At 32.8% G+C, this 15350-nt stretch overlaps 1 protein-coding gene, 1 long non-coding RNA gene and 1 other non-coding gene across 3 annotated transcripts; 2 read left to right on the forward strand and 1 right to left on the reverse strand.

The window, feature by feature from the left end:
- Nucleotides 1-1724: 1724 nt before the first annotated feature.
- Trnas-cga (transfer RNA serine (anticodon CGA)) lies at nucleotides 1725-1806 on the reverse strand. The gene has a single exon. It is a non-coding gene; the product is annotated as a tRNA-Ser (tRNA).
- A 2655-nt stretch (nucleotides 1807-4461) lies between these two features.
- LOC127849801 (tumor susceptibility gene 101 protein-like) lies at nucleotides 4462-8739 on the forward strand. The gene is made up of 5 exons (XM_052382553.1): nucleotides 4462-4542; nucleotides 5538-5622; nucleotides 6408-6473; nucleotides 7695-7858; nucleotides 8611-8739. The coding sequence occupies exons 1-5, from the start codon at nucleotides 4501-4503 to the stop codon at nucleotides 8737-8739; spliced, it is 486 nt and encodes a 161-aa protein (XP_052238513.1). The 5' UTR covers nucleotides 4462-4500.
- A 155-nt stretch (nucleotides 8740-8894) lies between these two features.
- Nucleotides 8895-13326, forward strand: LOC127849621 (uncharacterized). Its single transcript, XR_008034955.1, has 3 exons — nucleotides 8895-8988; nucleotides 10221-10280; nucleotides 12499-13326. It is a non-coding gene; the product is annotated as an uncharacterized LOC127849621 (long non-coding RNA).
- Nucleotides 13327-15350: the final 2024 nt, after the last annotated feature.

The following is a 15350-nucleotide window of genomic DNA, read 5'->3' on the forward strand; positions in this document are numbered from 1 at the left end:
ATTTTTCAAAGATGGTCATACGCTATCATTCAATCTCTCGATCAGAGCTTCGTCGAGTTTAAAGGAATTTGGTGTGTACCTTCCTGTTGGGTATCTGTCTTAGTATTATCTATTCTCGGTTTATGTACGATTTACGCGGTTAAATCTATCATTGCGTTGTCGGTATCCCACTCGGCCTCTGAATGTTGAGTTGTGTCGGTAACCCTTCCATTACCGACCTCTATTGAAATATATAAATGTATCAATTCTTTCTGTATCCCTAGGTTGCCTTGCTTCTTTCAACGTATTGAATTTCGCACCATCATCTTTATCTGCATATTAGGGTCAATCAACAGTTTCGTGTGGTCATCAAGCTGGTGTACATTTATTTGTTGTGACTTGTCTTAGAAACAACTATTTCTAATTTCTCACTTTTTCAAACGTCATGTCATTTTTCTGAATGACGCAATACACTTTTCAAGTCATCACGTCAAAAGACACTCACGTTATGATTACCGATATTTTAACTTTCAATGAAATTGTTATTGGATCCTTTTTGGTTTAGTAGCTCACGCTTTCAGGGTGCATGATCACGTGACGTTGTTCGTTTCCCCATTAAACGTTAAGGTAGCGCACCTGTAATTGGCACCTTTCCAAATATAATCTAATTTTCATTATTTTTTTAATCAGCATCATTTCCCTGAACTACATGCAAGTGTTTAGGTAGGCTTTTCATGCTTAAAAAATATACTGATTTTTTCAAAACCATCCCCACGCTCGGCTTTTGTCAAGTTGACTTGCACCCCTTGGGTATATGAAAATTTCATAGTTCATCCAGATTTCCAAACATGGGCATGTAGTTGGTGTGTGCAGTAAAGGTGTCAAAGATTTAAACAGGATGAAATACGTATTCATTTACAGACATTTATTTTTTATAACTTACAATGGAAGAGCGCCATGAAATGGAAGTGGGTTAAGCCAAGTAGAAATTGGGTTGGTTAAAAACAAAGTGTTGTATAAAATTCAAAATAGTATTATTTAAGTAATATTTTAAACTTAGTTTTCATAGATACACTATATACAGCAAAAATACCAAGAAATTAACAGATTAACCGTTTACTTTTTAAAATAAAAATAAAAATGCAGTATGCATTATTCGTATTTTCAGCAGTAAATCACCCAATTTAGCCATAACGTTGTTTTAATTTTAAAAATTGAAGAAAGTGCATAAAAATTGCAACATATTTCATGCTAAACTGATGACTATGGATGAAAGCAGTATTATTAAGCTATACAAAGTAATTATTTATAGCATACAAGCATATCTTATTCTATAAACTGTAACTGAATAGGATATTTCGACAGACGCTGAAGTACCAAAATGTTCACAATTCAAGCCAATATATATGTACTATCTGGTATGACAAAAGCTTCTATTAATTACACATATTATAAAGAAGTTTCCTTATGTTAGATAAATATATGATATTTGTTTATTTTGAGTGAATATGAAACATTTATTTCAATGAGAAGTGAGAAAATTGCAATATTTTCTCAAGCGCATGGCGCTAGTGAAAAATGAAAAGTTTGTACTCCGATGCAAAGCTTGGTTTATACAGGTAGTTATTGCAATGTTTGTGTAATTGCTAGAAAACCGGACTACCATTTAACAATAAACATCGCTTATACGCTATATTAAATCAAATTTCGTTACAAAAGTAATAAACCGCGTCGCAAAAAGTATGCGTTGTCGACAGGATTCGAACCTGCGCGGGAAGATCCCACAAGATTTCGAGTCTATCGTCTTAACCACTCGACCACGATAACTTCACATTTATTTCTGCTTAAATTTGATATCCACTAGTAAACAGGTAAAAAGGCTCTTTAATCTTCGAAGAAATTGCGGGAAATCATTACGGTTGCGCTACCTTAATGGAAGTTAACACACCGGTAAGTGCTGCTTTTTTCCAAATAACTTTTTAAAACAATTTTCTTTAGAATTTCAAGTACCGGTAGTGCATAAAATACAGATTTTTACGCTGCTTATGGCAATTTGAACTACACCACAATTACTTTATTTGATAAGCATGTGTTCTTGTGCTAAATTCCACGTATACTGCACGATTCTGCTACGGACTGGGAACTTTTGTCACCGATTTCAGAAGTTTTAAGGATTTATTCCTATACCTTAAGATATCGGCACAAACTGCAAGAAAAACTGCCCTTAATGCACTACAGAATTTTGTATATGTATTTCAATAACTTGAGATATTTGCAAAATCAAAGTTTTTACTGTGTGTTTGCATTCTGTCCAGTTCGTGTGTAAATTTCTGAAAACCCAATTGATTATGCACTATGACTTTTCAATCTGAAAATGTTCAAAATGATCTGACTATTTTATTAAATTTATATGGTCAAAAACAATTACTAAATTAATCTTGTTTAACCTTCACTACAGACTAAAGTAAATAAAGTACGCCTTAAAGGACCGTCAACCTCGATTGACGAAAAAATAAAAGTTCTAAAATACAGTATTTTTTTTACAATTATTAGTTTATATTGATTAAAATATCACGACTGGTATATTACATTACTTGAAAAAAGTTTTCATATTTTTAGTATATTCGGTAATAAAATTCACTGGGTACAGGTACCAGGTAACTACTAGTTAACTATAAATAACGCAAGAAGATTGATCATCATCGTCACGTGGTAAACCCAGGAATGCAAAGTGTGCATGCGTAGTGAATTTTATATATTTTATATTTAAAATGATCAATCTACTTGCGTTATTTATAGTGTGTATCTCATTATGTCACCTTTTTTTCGCGATGTACATTCGATTTTACTTCGCGAAATTTTATTACCGAATAAAGGCGAATATACTGAAAATATGAACTTTTTTTTAAGTAATGTAATATATCAGACGTGATGTTTAAATTAATATAAACAATTAATTGTAAAAAATACGGTATTTTAGAACTGTTCTTTTTTCGTCAATCGCGGTTGACGGTCCCTTTAAAATAATGTAGACGAGGATGTCAAATAAACAAACATCTCTTGTAAAGAACAAGTTTGAATTGAATCCAGATGTTCCTTTAATAATATCATTACGTGGTAGCATAAAAAAACACAAATGTGATGTAACGAGCAGGACAACTTTTTATAATTAAAAAAATAATTGTTATCCATAGCGTTTCAAAAAGAAGATAAGTTTGCTTTCATTACATAAAATACATATTAATATATAATCGCCTTAGTAGCCCTTTTAATGTTGTTAAAGAATCGTACAGTAAATTTATTTAAACCTGCTGCGATCAATTGTTGCTGTATTCACGTTAGTGCAAGTTGAGGATAAGGATTACATGTACATTACAATAACAATATCACGACTATTTAAGGAGCCTTTTTACAGATATTGGCATGTATTGAAGTTTGTAATGTAATTAAATACTTTATATTGATAAATTTTAATATTGGATCTAAGAAGCCCCAGTCAAAAAACAAGAATACAATGAAAGAAAGAAAAACAAAAGTAACCCTCAACTGGGCTCGAACCACTGACCCCTGGAGTAAAAGTCTATCGCTTAGACCACTCCGCTATCCGTGCTCATACCATGACTGATGTATTTATTCTTTATATAAGCAATCCTCGTAGTATCACACAAAAAAACGACAACAGCAGAATTCCCAAATTATTCAGTCGTTTCGCGTTGCAACGCTTTATAATTTTCAGGTTTTAAAATCGTCAAAAGATGCATAAAATGGCTATTTTAGAGCATGGTCAATTTTCAGTATTACTGTTTCCTTACAAATATCGTAAGTTCGTAACTACCACAAAAATTTGCAAATCCGGAACTTTTGTTTTAATTTTGTCAATTTACCAAAACGTGAAAAGGCCCCAATAATATTATTAGTGTGCCTTTCTTAATTAAGTTAAGTTTTTCGATCAGTTTAAATCCTGTTAAAATACCCAGATGTTACCAAGTAAGATGTTTTCTTAACATGCTATTTTAAAGTGTTGTAAGTAAATTTATTAAATGAAATTTATTCAAAAATACGAACTTCTCTTTAAAAGTCGCTATACAAGACAAATCTGATAATTACCTCTCATACCCTAGGCAGATAAGAAATATCATCCAATCATGTGGCGACCGCCGCGCTGATATGCTTGCTCAATTATTAGACATTCAGAATAGTTTTAGTTACAGAGATGTCGCGTTCTTTTATGCCGTGTCATACCATAAGACAATAAGTACCTACCCATCAGTAAAATATCACCTACAATAATAACTTTGCATGCCTTCTTGTTTCACTTTGTCGTAATAAGTTGTTAGTATGCACGTAGTATTGGGCATATTGATATTGGTAAACCGCACATGGATGTAACATAGGTCTTCCGTAACGTAGACTGTGGAATTGTGGTACCTCTTATATTTGCTATTTTTAGAGTTGGAAAAAACAGACTTTCTGTTTGAAAATAGTTGGGAGCTTTAAAATTGGCTTGCTTTCTACGAACTTATGTCTTCCTATGAACCATTTCTGAGAAGTTCATTGCAAAAGGTATGTTTTTATTTTTACCGTAATATATTTATCTATAGTACTTAAGATTTTAATGATGTAGTATTTAGATAACTTCGAACAGCAATCATTAGGTCCATTCGTTTATGTACCGATCAACCAACCCTTCTTTAGCTTTTCATTGATAGTGTGTTAGTTTAATGAGACCGTGGCGACTTGGAAAACCGAAGGCTCCGTGTTTTAGTCTATTTAATTGTGCTTCAATGGTTTAAATGACTTAAACATGCCATAAGAGAACCATACCATAAATAATATTTAATCTAATTAAACTTTAAATTGAGGTGTGAACCGGCATAGGTACATTATTTTGCAAAAGGTATTTAATCACATTATATGGAAATCAACTACAAAAGAACCGTAAGACTCAACACTACTTTTGCAAAATTAAAGGTTGGCTAATATGTTTGGCCTGTCATTAATACCGACTCGAATTCGATCTTAACTGAACTAGTTTAATATCGGTAATTTGTATAGGTTAATTACGTATATGGGATATCCATAGGTGTCAGGTTTCATCTATCGAATATTAATCATTAATAGAAGATTGTTATATAGGACACACGACTTAAAGTTTGAATGACTAAGATAACAAAAGAAAAGTACGCGTCCATAGATATTTAAAAACAGTAGTCTATATATATCTGTACATAACCATTAATGTTTTGAATTTGTAAAATACAACGTTTAAGTTTAAAACAAACGAGCAAAGAAAGTTATCGCAGGCATTCAAAATTGCCAAAGTTGAACAATTAGTTTCATATACAAAGAATTTATATTCAAATATTTATATCATAAATTTTCATAAAAAACTTAAAAATGTATTGACGTGTTGAAAATAAATATGTTAATTACACTTTTTGGTACTAGCTGTGCCCCTTAGTCTTAAATGAGAAATACGAGTCGAAAATGAACCGGACTATTAACCATTGTACTTACGTGTGTGTTATGTACTAAAAATGTTGTTATTTTCTTTCCAGTACAAACACCCGGATGTCGCCAAGTTTGATATACTCAATGCAATCACCATATTTGGAGACTTGGTACCGAAGTATGATGAGTTTGGTAAGAATATACAACTAACGTTGTAAATAACGATAACCCACAGTTTCTTAACACAATACTACACAAATTTAACATTTGTATCTCAACCTGTCGAAGGGAAGCTTTACTCTTTTTGCCATGCGACATCTGGGTCCAAGCAAGGATAACGTGTTTTTTTGTTAGTAAGATCTACAGTCCGAACAAAAATCTTACTGGTTCCGAGAAAAGCTCCAACGGGAATATACGTTTATAATGGATGTATTTTCATTTCAATCAAATCAAATTGATGTTATCGTATAGATTCATTGCTTCGATTAGATGGCTTTGGAAAGGGATTTCATTTAAACTTGTATTCTCTATATTGAATGTGATTAAACCAGGCGTCGTAATTTATTTTAAATGTGTTACTTTGGGCTGTTTTACACTTAATCCATGCGTTAATTTAGGTAGGACAGGGTATTAATGTACATTTTAAAACCGAAAGGACATGTAGGACACATTCAAACAATGTCGGCGTGTTGTGGTTTTGCGACCTTCGAATGACAGCTAACTATCGTGTGCTGAGATAAGTTTAGTATTTATATGTTAGAATGATAATTAACAATACTTGACGTATTTCAGGGGATGTGCATAGACCGTATGTATTTCTTCTGTCAAACAATAATCATCGCATCATCGCAATACTCGTCACTTTGTGTTTCTGAAAATCTTGTCCCTTGCGATAGCATCATTTTAGGTAAAGAAAAGGGTTGAAGCATTCCGGTTCGGAGAAAACGATGTTTAGCTATATAAACTGTATTGTTCAGGGTTTGAAGACGGAAGTACTAAGATGCTCGTGCTACTCGACGGAACGATCCCAGTAACTTACCAAGGTCAGGAAATTTTTACAATCGGGTACTAGTAAACTATGCTACAGAACATTTAAGTCAATGTAGTAACAAAGTCAAGTTCCATCATTCAAATTCGATTCTTTTACATAAGTTTTCTCTGATGCGGTGCAGCTGACGATTCACCCGTTGTAAATATAATGTAGTAGCATTACAGGTATGTCACGAGGATTATTTCTCAAACATATGTTTGCTCTGCATTAAAGCACAACAAATAGGCATGGAAATAATGAGTAAACAATACCAATTAATAACGCAATTGGTTTTACTTGACGAAGCAACATTTCAGCATTCCACTCTGCCTTTTATATGGATTTTTTTATTTGATTGTAGAAAGCGAGGTATAAACACTAAGTTCAATACAATTTAGTAATGCGTAAAGGACATCAAGACCTTAAATAAGCTACAGATAAAGTCCGTATCGACAATTTGAAAACAACATAGATTTTCGTCATTAAAGGAACATCATTCATTTTTTAAATGTTTTTCGTACTAAATTTAGCCATATTTCTTTAACATATATTACATGAGTACATGCGTGAGTTGCATGTTTCGTTATACCGTGTTTATAACGAATGAATAGTGTTCGATGTGTCAACGTTTTATGGTTTTCTCAGAATTCGCAATTGTTAATGGGGCTATGAAGGTTCCTGATACATTCTTTAAAAAACGTTTCGCAATCCTTTAACAAATAGCTTGCGGCAAGCTTATAAACAACCAAAAAGAAAAAAACTTAAAACAAAAAATACGTGGCATGGTTTCAAACAAAGTGCTTGTGTCAAGCCTCTACACGATCATATTGTGGAAAGTTTCAAGAAACAGCATGTGACACATATTATACCGACGAATGTGTGGCGAGCCTCAAAATACATATATATGACAGGCTTCAAAACAAAGAACGTATGGTAAGTCTTTAATTTCGAGCTTGTGACAAGTCTTAAAACAAACAACCTTTGGTTACCCTTAACATAAAAGGTTTGCAAGCCAATAAAACAACGAACTTGTGACAATAAAAAAGCTTTAGGAAAGCCAAAAAACAGCAAACCTACACATAAGCCGAGATAGAGATAATTGGACGCTTATCCAATAACAAAACATAAATTAGCATATTATTGAACAAAATTGTGAATGCTAATTTGATTAACACATACCCAACAATAAGTGTTCTTTCGGCATATTATAGAACAATTGCATTATTTTCTACAGGAAAAGGGTACAACATTCCAATCCTTGTTTGTCTACTGGACAGCCACCCCAACAGTCCCCCGATTGTGTTTGTAAAACTCTCCTCAAATATGCTGATCAGGCCCGGACAAAATGTTCAACAGAACGGGAAAGTCAACTTGCAATATCTACGCGAATGGAAATATGTGCGTCAATGATGTTATGGATGTTATATCCACATATTGGTTTATACTAGTATATTAAATGTCATGTATGCTAAAACGATTAATTAAACATCTTAAATCCGTATAATATTAAATATTAACCTGTCGTCTTGATGCGGGAGCCGTTTAGTGATTGTCATGTCGGTCCGTCTTCCAAATGTCTTCTCGTCTGTTAGCCCATGTTTCTTCAAAAGCGAATACTACAAGGCTTTGATGTGTATGACGGTGATGCTTTGAACAATTCCTAATCTATCCGAATCGCTCAATCGTTTTTTGACCTACGTCTAATTTGTGATACTTTCACAGCTGTTGTTAAGAAACACGACCTTTAAAAAATATATCCAAACCTTTCTTCATACCTCGGATTTGCCTTCGATCGGGATTTCCGGCACCACCCAGGTGTATTTTTTATGAAATAGATCTTGTTACAGTAGTTATTAAAAACAAAAAATTAGCTAGTCCAATGCAAATCAGTTAGTTCGGAGCTAACGTATGTTTATACCACTTGCACCGATTTTTTGTCAATATTTGACTTAATTTGGTAATCATGTCATTGTTGCATGTTTTCAGATTCACACACAATCACAAATAAATTAAAATGTCACTCAGTTATTAAACCGCACTTATGTACATGGTATGAATGAAATATTTTTAAATGTACACTATATTATAATTTAATAACCTTTTTAAATACTTCCCTTTTATTGTCTTTAAAAACGTTCCTTATTTTTCAGCCCAACTATAACCTTCTAGGAATGATCCAGATGCTCGTTATCGCATTTGGGGAGCAACCCCCCTTGTATTCACGCCCACAGCCGCAACCCGCCTTGACTGGAGGTGAGGTCTTTGGTCGAACTAAATAGTGGTTTGAGTTAAAAATGTGTGCTTTCAGATTCGCTATAAGTCAATCAATTGACCGTTTAGAGAAATAACTGTATGCGCATCCTTTTGAGAAATTTCGTTGGGGACTATATAACAATATATCGTTAAATGTTAAAAGAATTTCATGCATGTTTTAGGTTTTGCCGCGCAGAGGCCTTCCTTCCTCTCAGCCGGCAAGTTTAACGAGGAAAATCCTGCCCTCTTTTCCCCCTACAGACATCCACATCCAGGTCAGTTTCTATGCCTCAGGACTGTTAATTTCTCAAACAGAACGGCTCAAGGAATGTTGATGTCTTTGATGCAAAACTGCTCCCTTTCACTCCCGCCCCTACTAACATGGCTTCTCAAATTTAATATAAAATTGTGTATGCATGAAAGCTAAAACTGTCCATCTGTCTATTCACTATATATCAATCTCGCATTTTACCGTGTAAATCATTGAGGTTGTATCAACATATTCAACTTCAGGAGGACGTCAGAAAATCCAGCGTATTTTTTCTTATCTTTTTGTTATTAACAACTGAATTGGTGTTGTCAATATATGGAAATGCTATGCATGTTTTGGACTGCATAATGATTAATGTATTAATAATTAAGTGTTATAAAATTGTATGCGCTTATCTTATGTTTCTGATTGATGTTTCTATTGTAAGAAATAAGTTGCTTTTTTTACAACATTTGAAAATTAACTTACGTCAGCAAAAATTATGAGGACATTCCACGAACTTTTTTCCTCTTAACTTGATTTATTGTACTAACGTCGTTCTTTATATATTGTCTTCTACAACATGCCTACCGTTTGACAGCTTTGGAATTCCGCAATGCCGACTGCTGTATGCACTGCAGGTTTCACAATAATTGTGTACTAACTTTGTTAACATAAATGGTAACAACGTTGAATACACACCCAGAATATTAAAGAGAATAATACAGTTAACAAAACAGTATCGGCATAGTCTTAGATTATATATTATGTACTAAAGTACATTTTATTGGTGGACACACTGCGGGAAAGACGAAATCTTCTATATATTTCGTAACAGGTGATAGCTTTTTCTAAAGCCTCTAGCCATTTTTTAAATGGCATTAGTCACATTACTGTCGTCTTTTCAAAGACACAGTGTCATACAATTCGTCTAGTTCGCAAAATTAAACATGGATTTGATTCGTCGTATACCTATAAAATACATTATCAATATATCATGTAAAAAATACTCAAATTTAGAATCGCTGTGTTCACCAGTGTCCGAAATCAAAACTACATTTTCGGCAGTGTATACAAATGACAGACAAAACTCTGGATTCGTCATGAAATATAGTATACGTATCCAAGGAAACCAAAGATTCACAACAAATTACAGTCCTTCGTCCTCAATTTAGTTAACATTTAAATATTTATTATTTATTTTTCATGTTTACATTACAACTAGATTTTTGATTTGTTAATTTGTTTTAATTTTAGATCGATCGGTAGTTCCGTCATGCCCTCGATCAATGTCAATCGATGCAGACCAGGCAACAGGTAAGTTGTCAACGATATCCAAACTACATGCTTCTGTAGTCATGTCTTTATGGAATATCTCATAATACATTCGTATCCTCAATTAATTTCAAAAATTAATTTTAATAAGTTGCGTTTCAACTAGAGGTGTAACGATTCGGTTCGATGCATCGAAAAACCGGTTCAACGCCGCCGATTCGATTTCGATACCAATACGGCCAATTTCGATTCGATTTAATGCAATACCGATTGATCCGCATATAAAACCTTACTTTCCAAATCCGTCGCCTAAACGTTCTTGTCATTTGTAATACGTCTTGTGGTTGGTCAATAGCCAATATGGCATCCAATGAATAAATAAAAAGCATGCTGAGCATTACATCAGCCGGTAAAATGGCTTCTTCAACCACGCCGAAAGACGCACCGTCAAAATTAAAATAAAAAGTATGGGAACATTTCGGATTTCACGAAGGTTCTGATGCAAAGGCAACTTGCAAAACGTGCTTTGATTACGTAAGTGTAAGTTACCCATATGGTTTGTTTACTAAACTGTGTGCATTCTGTTAAGAAGTCAACTGGAAGTTGTTTATATACTTACATGTTTTTTTCTTTTTTTCTGTTTAACACATGTGATACATTGTGCATTTTATGTTATTTAAGAATAACTCAACAGGAAGTTTTGTTCAATAAATTTGTTACTTATAAAACAATCTTGCGTTTTTTAATTTTATTTAAAAAATTAAACACTTAAAATGTACAACATAATAATTTAACAACAAATACCAAACATATTGATTCATGCTCTGGACCAACCAAACATGAAATAGTTTGCAAAACAAGCAGCAAATAGTTTAATTTGAATCGAATCGAAAATAATCGAATCGGACCATTTTGTAACGAAATCGAATCGAATCGAATGATGGGTGAATCGTTACAGCTCTAGTTTCAACAATACTGATGAAAAAAAGGCCAAAAGAAGTTGGAAATTTATCGAAATAAAGGGAATACACATGCATACCTATGTTTGACAGTATACGTTTTACGTAATTTCGACCTTAATATTAAATTTCATTAACGACTCGTATCGGAGATGAAAAAAATCTTATTCAACATAAAACGCAAAACTGCTGTTAGACGCCGGGTCACGTACGATTCATATCTTTTTTTATTTACCGATACAACACACATATAAAAATATAGCTTAGTGGCCATACTTTAAAGGGCACATTTATACATCAACTATGTTTTAGAAAGACGTTCTTATAAGGCGAGACTTTCTTCCTCGATACTCGAAGTGACAAACCGTTTTGCCCAATAGGTTCATTTTCCTCAATGAAAAGTGCCGAATGCATTGTTAATCGCAAGTTTTGTTGCCGATTACGATATGCGAGGCGTCAGTAAATATTTATATTGATTGTGTTAGAACTTTTTAATATATTCCAAGCTTCTGTCTATTGTTTTCACAGATCGGGCCAGTATTGATTGTTTTAATTTAAACTGGTTGGCTTTAAACTGAATTTTAGTTTTCGTCGGGCTTTTCATTAGAAAAACAAGTATTTATAAATATCTCTGAGATGAAATAATCTTATTATCAAAACCTGCATCCATTTTTAAAGCTTGTTTTGAGTTATAAAAACTGTTAGATTAAGAGTAGAAAATTTATATGCGAGTTTGATATGCAATTGAAGGATGGCCCGGCCATGGTATTAATTTTGTTGAATTGACTAAAAAGTATATTCGTGTAGATTATTTTTATAACTGCACGTAAACTTTATCCAGCGATGTGTTTTAATAAGCAGAGAGTGTTTGTGATTATAAAGAAATTGTATTCAATCGTAACTATGGATTTGCATTAAATATTCCGGTATATTGAATTTCCTACTTATATCTGCATATAATGTTTGATTTCTAAAATATTAAATCATAATATGCATCGATTATTGTAGTAAATTACGATTACAGTTTATAACAATTTATCATTTACTGTAATCGTAACTTACGATGCTAATGATGATGTAATATTGTAGAACGCGAACATAAAACATTTTAGCTTTTCATTTTCCTCATGGTGAACATTGTTGTCAACAGAGTATAATAATCTCGCCTAATCGACTGAACTATTATTATTTTATAATCCCATCCAAGTTGTGTGAAATGTTTACATTTTATAAATATTTGTATAATTAATACATTTGCATCATGCAACATGTAATGGTTAATATGTATCGACCTGTTTAAGAAGTGACTCTTCAACCATCGATGACGAACTTCAAGAACTCCAAAAGCTGCAAGGGCTACTGAGGTGTAAGATTTGCAAGGTCCGGCGTGTGGCCTTGACCTTCCTGCCGTGTGGTCACTGTGTCGCCTGCGAGGAATGTGGCTATAAGGTCCAGAGCTGCCCCTTATGTCCTAAGATGTCAAAAATTCAGGAAATTGTAAAAACAATATTTGCCCCGTAAACGGTGATTCGTTGTTTGCATTTATGTTATTATTGATGAAAATCACATGTTTATTATTTAATAATTGTAAAGTGATGTTACGCATGTTTCCTAGTGTAGCCTTCAGGCATTTTTCCTAGCAATAAAAATCAATCTTTTTTTCCGTGATAGGGATAGGTCTAGATTTAACAAAGGTAAAAGGATCGCCCCTCTCCCCAACTTGTTTCGGCAGCATAATCTGTGAACATAATTAACATTTTTATATAGATTAGGTAAGCACAAACATGTTAGGCAGACCATATAGCTAAGATAAATTCGGCATTTTGACCTGCAGAATATTTCACAACACTTATGTCATTGACATGATCAGCGGTTATCAATTAAGTCAGTAATGGTTTCTCTCACTACAGTTGGCGCAGTTTCAGATTTGTGAAAAGTTACAACTTTTCTATAAGTCATCGTTTTAAAAGAATTGCTTGTGCAAATAGAATCGGTTGATAGATAAATCATTTTCATGTTCAGTAGTATATGATTGAACATGATTTAAAATGAGAAATATATGTTACACATTCTTGTTTCAAAACTTCATAGTTCAAGACACATTGTTGTCTAGCTTCTTACAGAGTATCTTTCACTGATGTTATTTTCTTATGTTATTCTTATAAATATATTTAATAATTGAGTTTATAGCTGTAAATTTTATCTACCTTTATTTTTTTTATAAAAAATGTTTATGTTGCTTTTTAAAACGCGATAAATGCTTTGATTTAGGTTGAATTGTTGTCATCTATTCTAATGAAACTAGTAAACTTACATTTACATACTTTGTACTTTCTTATGTATTTAATGAATTTAAACAGTGATAAGTCTGCATATGTTGGAGTTATTGAAATGAACATTTCTATAATAAAACGGTTTCAATGGCCAGTGTTCTATTCAGTATTAAAATGGTTAGATTTCGGTGTTAACGTTTGATGTGTCAAATACAAAGTCATAAGTCGTGAAGCTTATAGGATTTAACTGAATGTATTGATACATGACATTGCAAAAAAATTGCAGGGAAAAATAATTATAAATCTTTCTATTGTATTTTCGGATTTATTGCCTTTGCTTATTTTTTGAAGAACATAACTACACACTGAAAGTTTTCTATTAAAAAGCATAACTTGAATATGAGTGGGTTTTATATAGAACGTCATATATTGGTAAAGGTCTTTAAAAGCAGTTCGAAATAAATACGTTCCGAACTGCCTCTAAATACCTTTAACAATATATGAAACTTATTGTCCTGTGTTAGTTTTCGTCTGCGCTAAATAGTTTTATTACAATTCATGATTTACATATGACACCTAATAGATCCACAAAAACATTTAAGGGAAGCGCATAGTGCAAGAAAACTTTAGCCTCTCTTAAATGTTTTTGAGTTATTGTCCAATATAGTTTCTTGTGTAGAGTCCTGTTGCGGCGGCTTTTGACAGAAGTGAAAAATCGTACGACTTTGATTCTGTGTTATAACCTAATATTTGACTGAGCATGCAGATAAGAAGAACGTGTAAACGGTTGAAATACTAGAACAAACAAACCCAATAACCAATGCAGGCTTTTCGATTAAATTTAAACACAAAAGGGTTTTCATGACAACTTCATTAAAATAAGTCAAAACTTAAGGAAACTAATTATTCATGAGCAAACTAAATGTAAAGCAATCTCAAATATGATGTGCAAATCCGTACATACGATACGATTTGTTTGTTTTCAAACGCAAAATAAAAAGATTTAGCATCGGGTAACGTACAATTGCTATTTCCATATCGTTGACGGTACTTGTTAAACTATTACGGTTCATTAGGAACAGGCATTAAAGTAATTAATATGTAAACATTACACTTATACATGTCATTGTCCAATTATGAGAACTTAAGGCATTGATAAATATGAACACTTAAGATATAAACAGTTAGTACGTGTATTCAATACTATAAATAATAATTAATTGCCGTCGCAACACCGTTAGATACGTTCCTTATAAATTGAGAAAATAAACATAAGCTTAACCGCTTGTTAGAGTGAAAACGTATTTTTTCTCATTCACTTTACCGAGATAATATTTCACGTTACATATTCGAAGGCAAATACATGTTTTTATTTTTAAAGGGAATATTTGTGTGCTTTCTGGATAAATGCCTATATTTCAAAATGAAATATTTTAACTACGCTGGTTGAATCAAAATTTGAAAATACATTACATGATGAACGATAAATAAGTGTACTCAACAGCTGTAATGAAATATTTAAATTTCGTGTTCATATTATTCCGAAACATCAGCTTAATTTACTAGGAAATGTGGCCTGAAAAGCACGCTATCGGACTCACTAAGAACAAGGTCGGAGTCGAAATAATCTGGATGAAAAAAAGGGTTTGCAAACAAAATGACCAAACCCAATGCCTTCTGGAATTAATCAGTTCACCCGAGAAAAGGTAATCGTGGCTCAATACGACTGAGAATGACTCAAAACAGTGTGGATTAAAGATGACCGCATTTAAACGTGGATTAAATTTTTTGCTTATTGGTTCTTTGATATAATAAGCACGTTTGAAAGTACCGTATTATTGATATTATGTGATTATGTGATATTATTTACTTTCATACGA

Source organism: Dreissena polymorpha, chromosome 11 (assembly GCF_020536995.1).
Source record: "Dreissena polymorpha isolate Duluth1 chromosome 11, UMN_Dpol_1.0, whole genome shotgun sequence".
Lineage (NCBI taxonomy): Eukaryota > Metazoa > Mollusca > Bivalvia > Myida > Dreissenidae > Dreissena > Dreissena polymorpha.

Coding starts and splice junctions, on each gene's coding strand:
- LOC127849801 (XM_052382553.1), top strand. CDS start 4,501: ATGTCTTCCTATGAACCATTTCTGAGAAGTTCATTGCAAAAG. Junction 4,543..5,537: donor TGAGAAGTTCATTGCAAAAG/GTATGTTTTTAT, acceptor TTTTCTTTCCAG/TACAAACACCCGGATGTCGC. Junction 6,474..7,694: donor GATCCCAGTAACTTACCAAG/GTCAGGAAATTT, acceptor TATTTTCTACAG/GAAAAGGGTACAACATTCCA.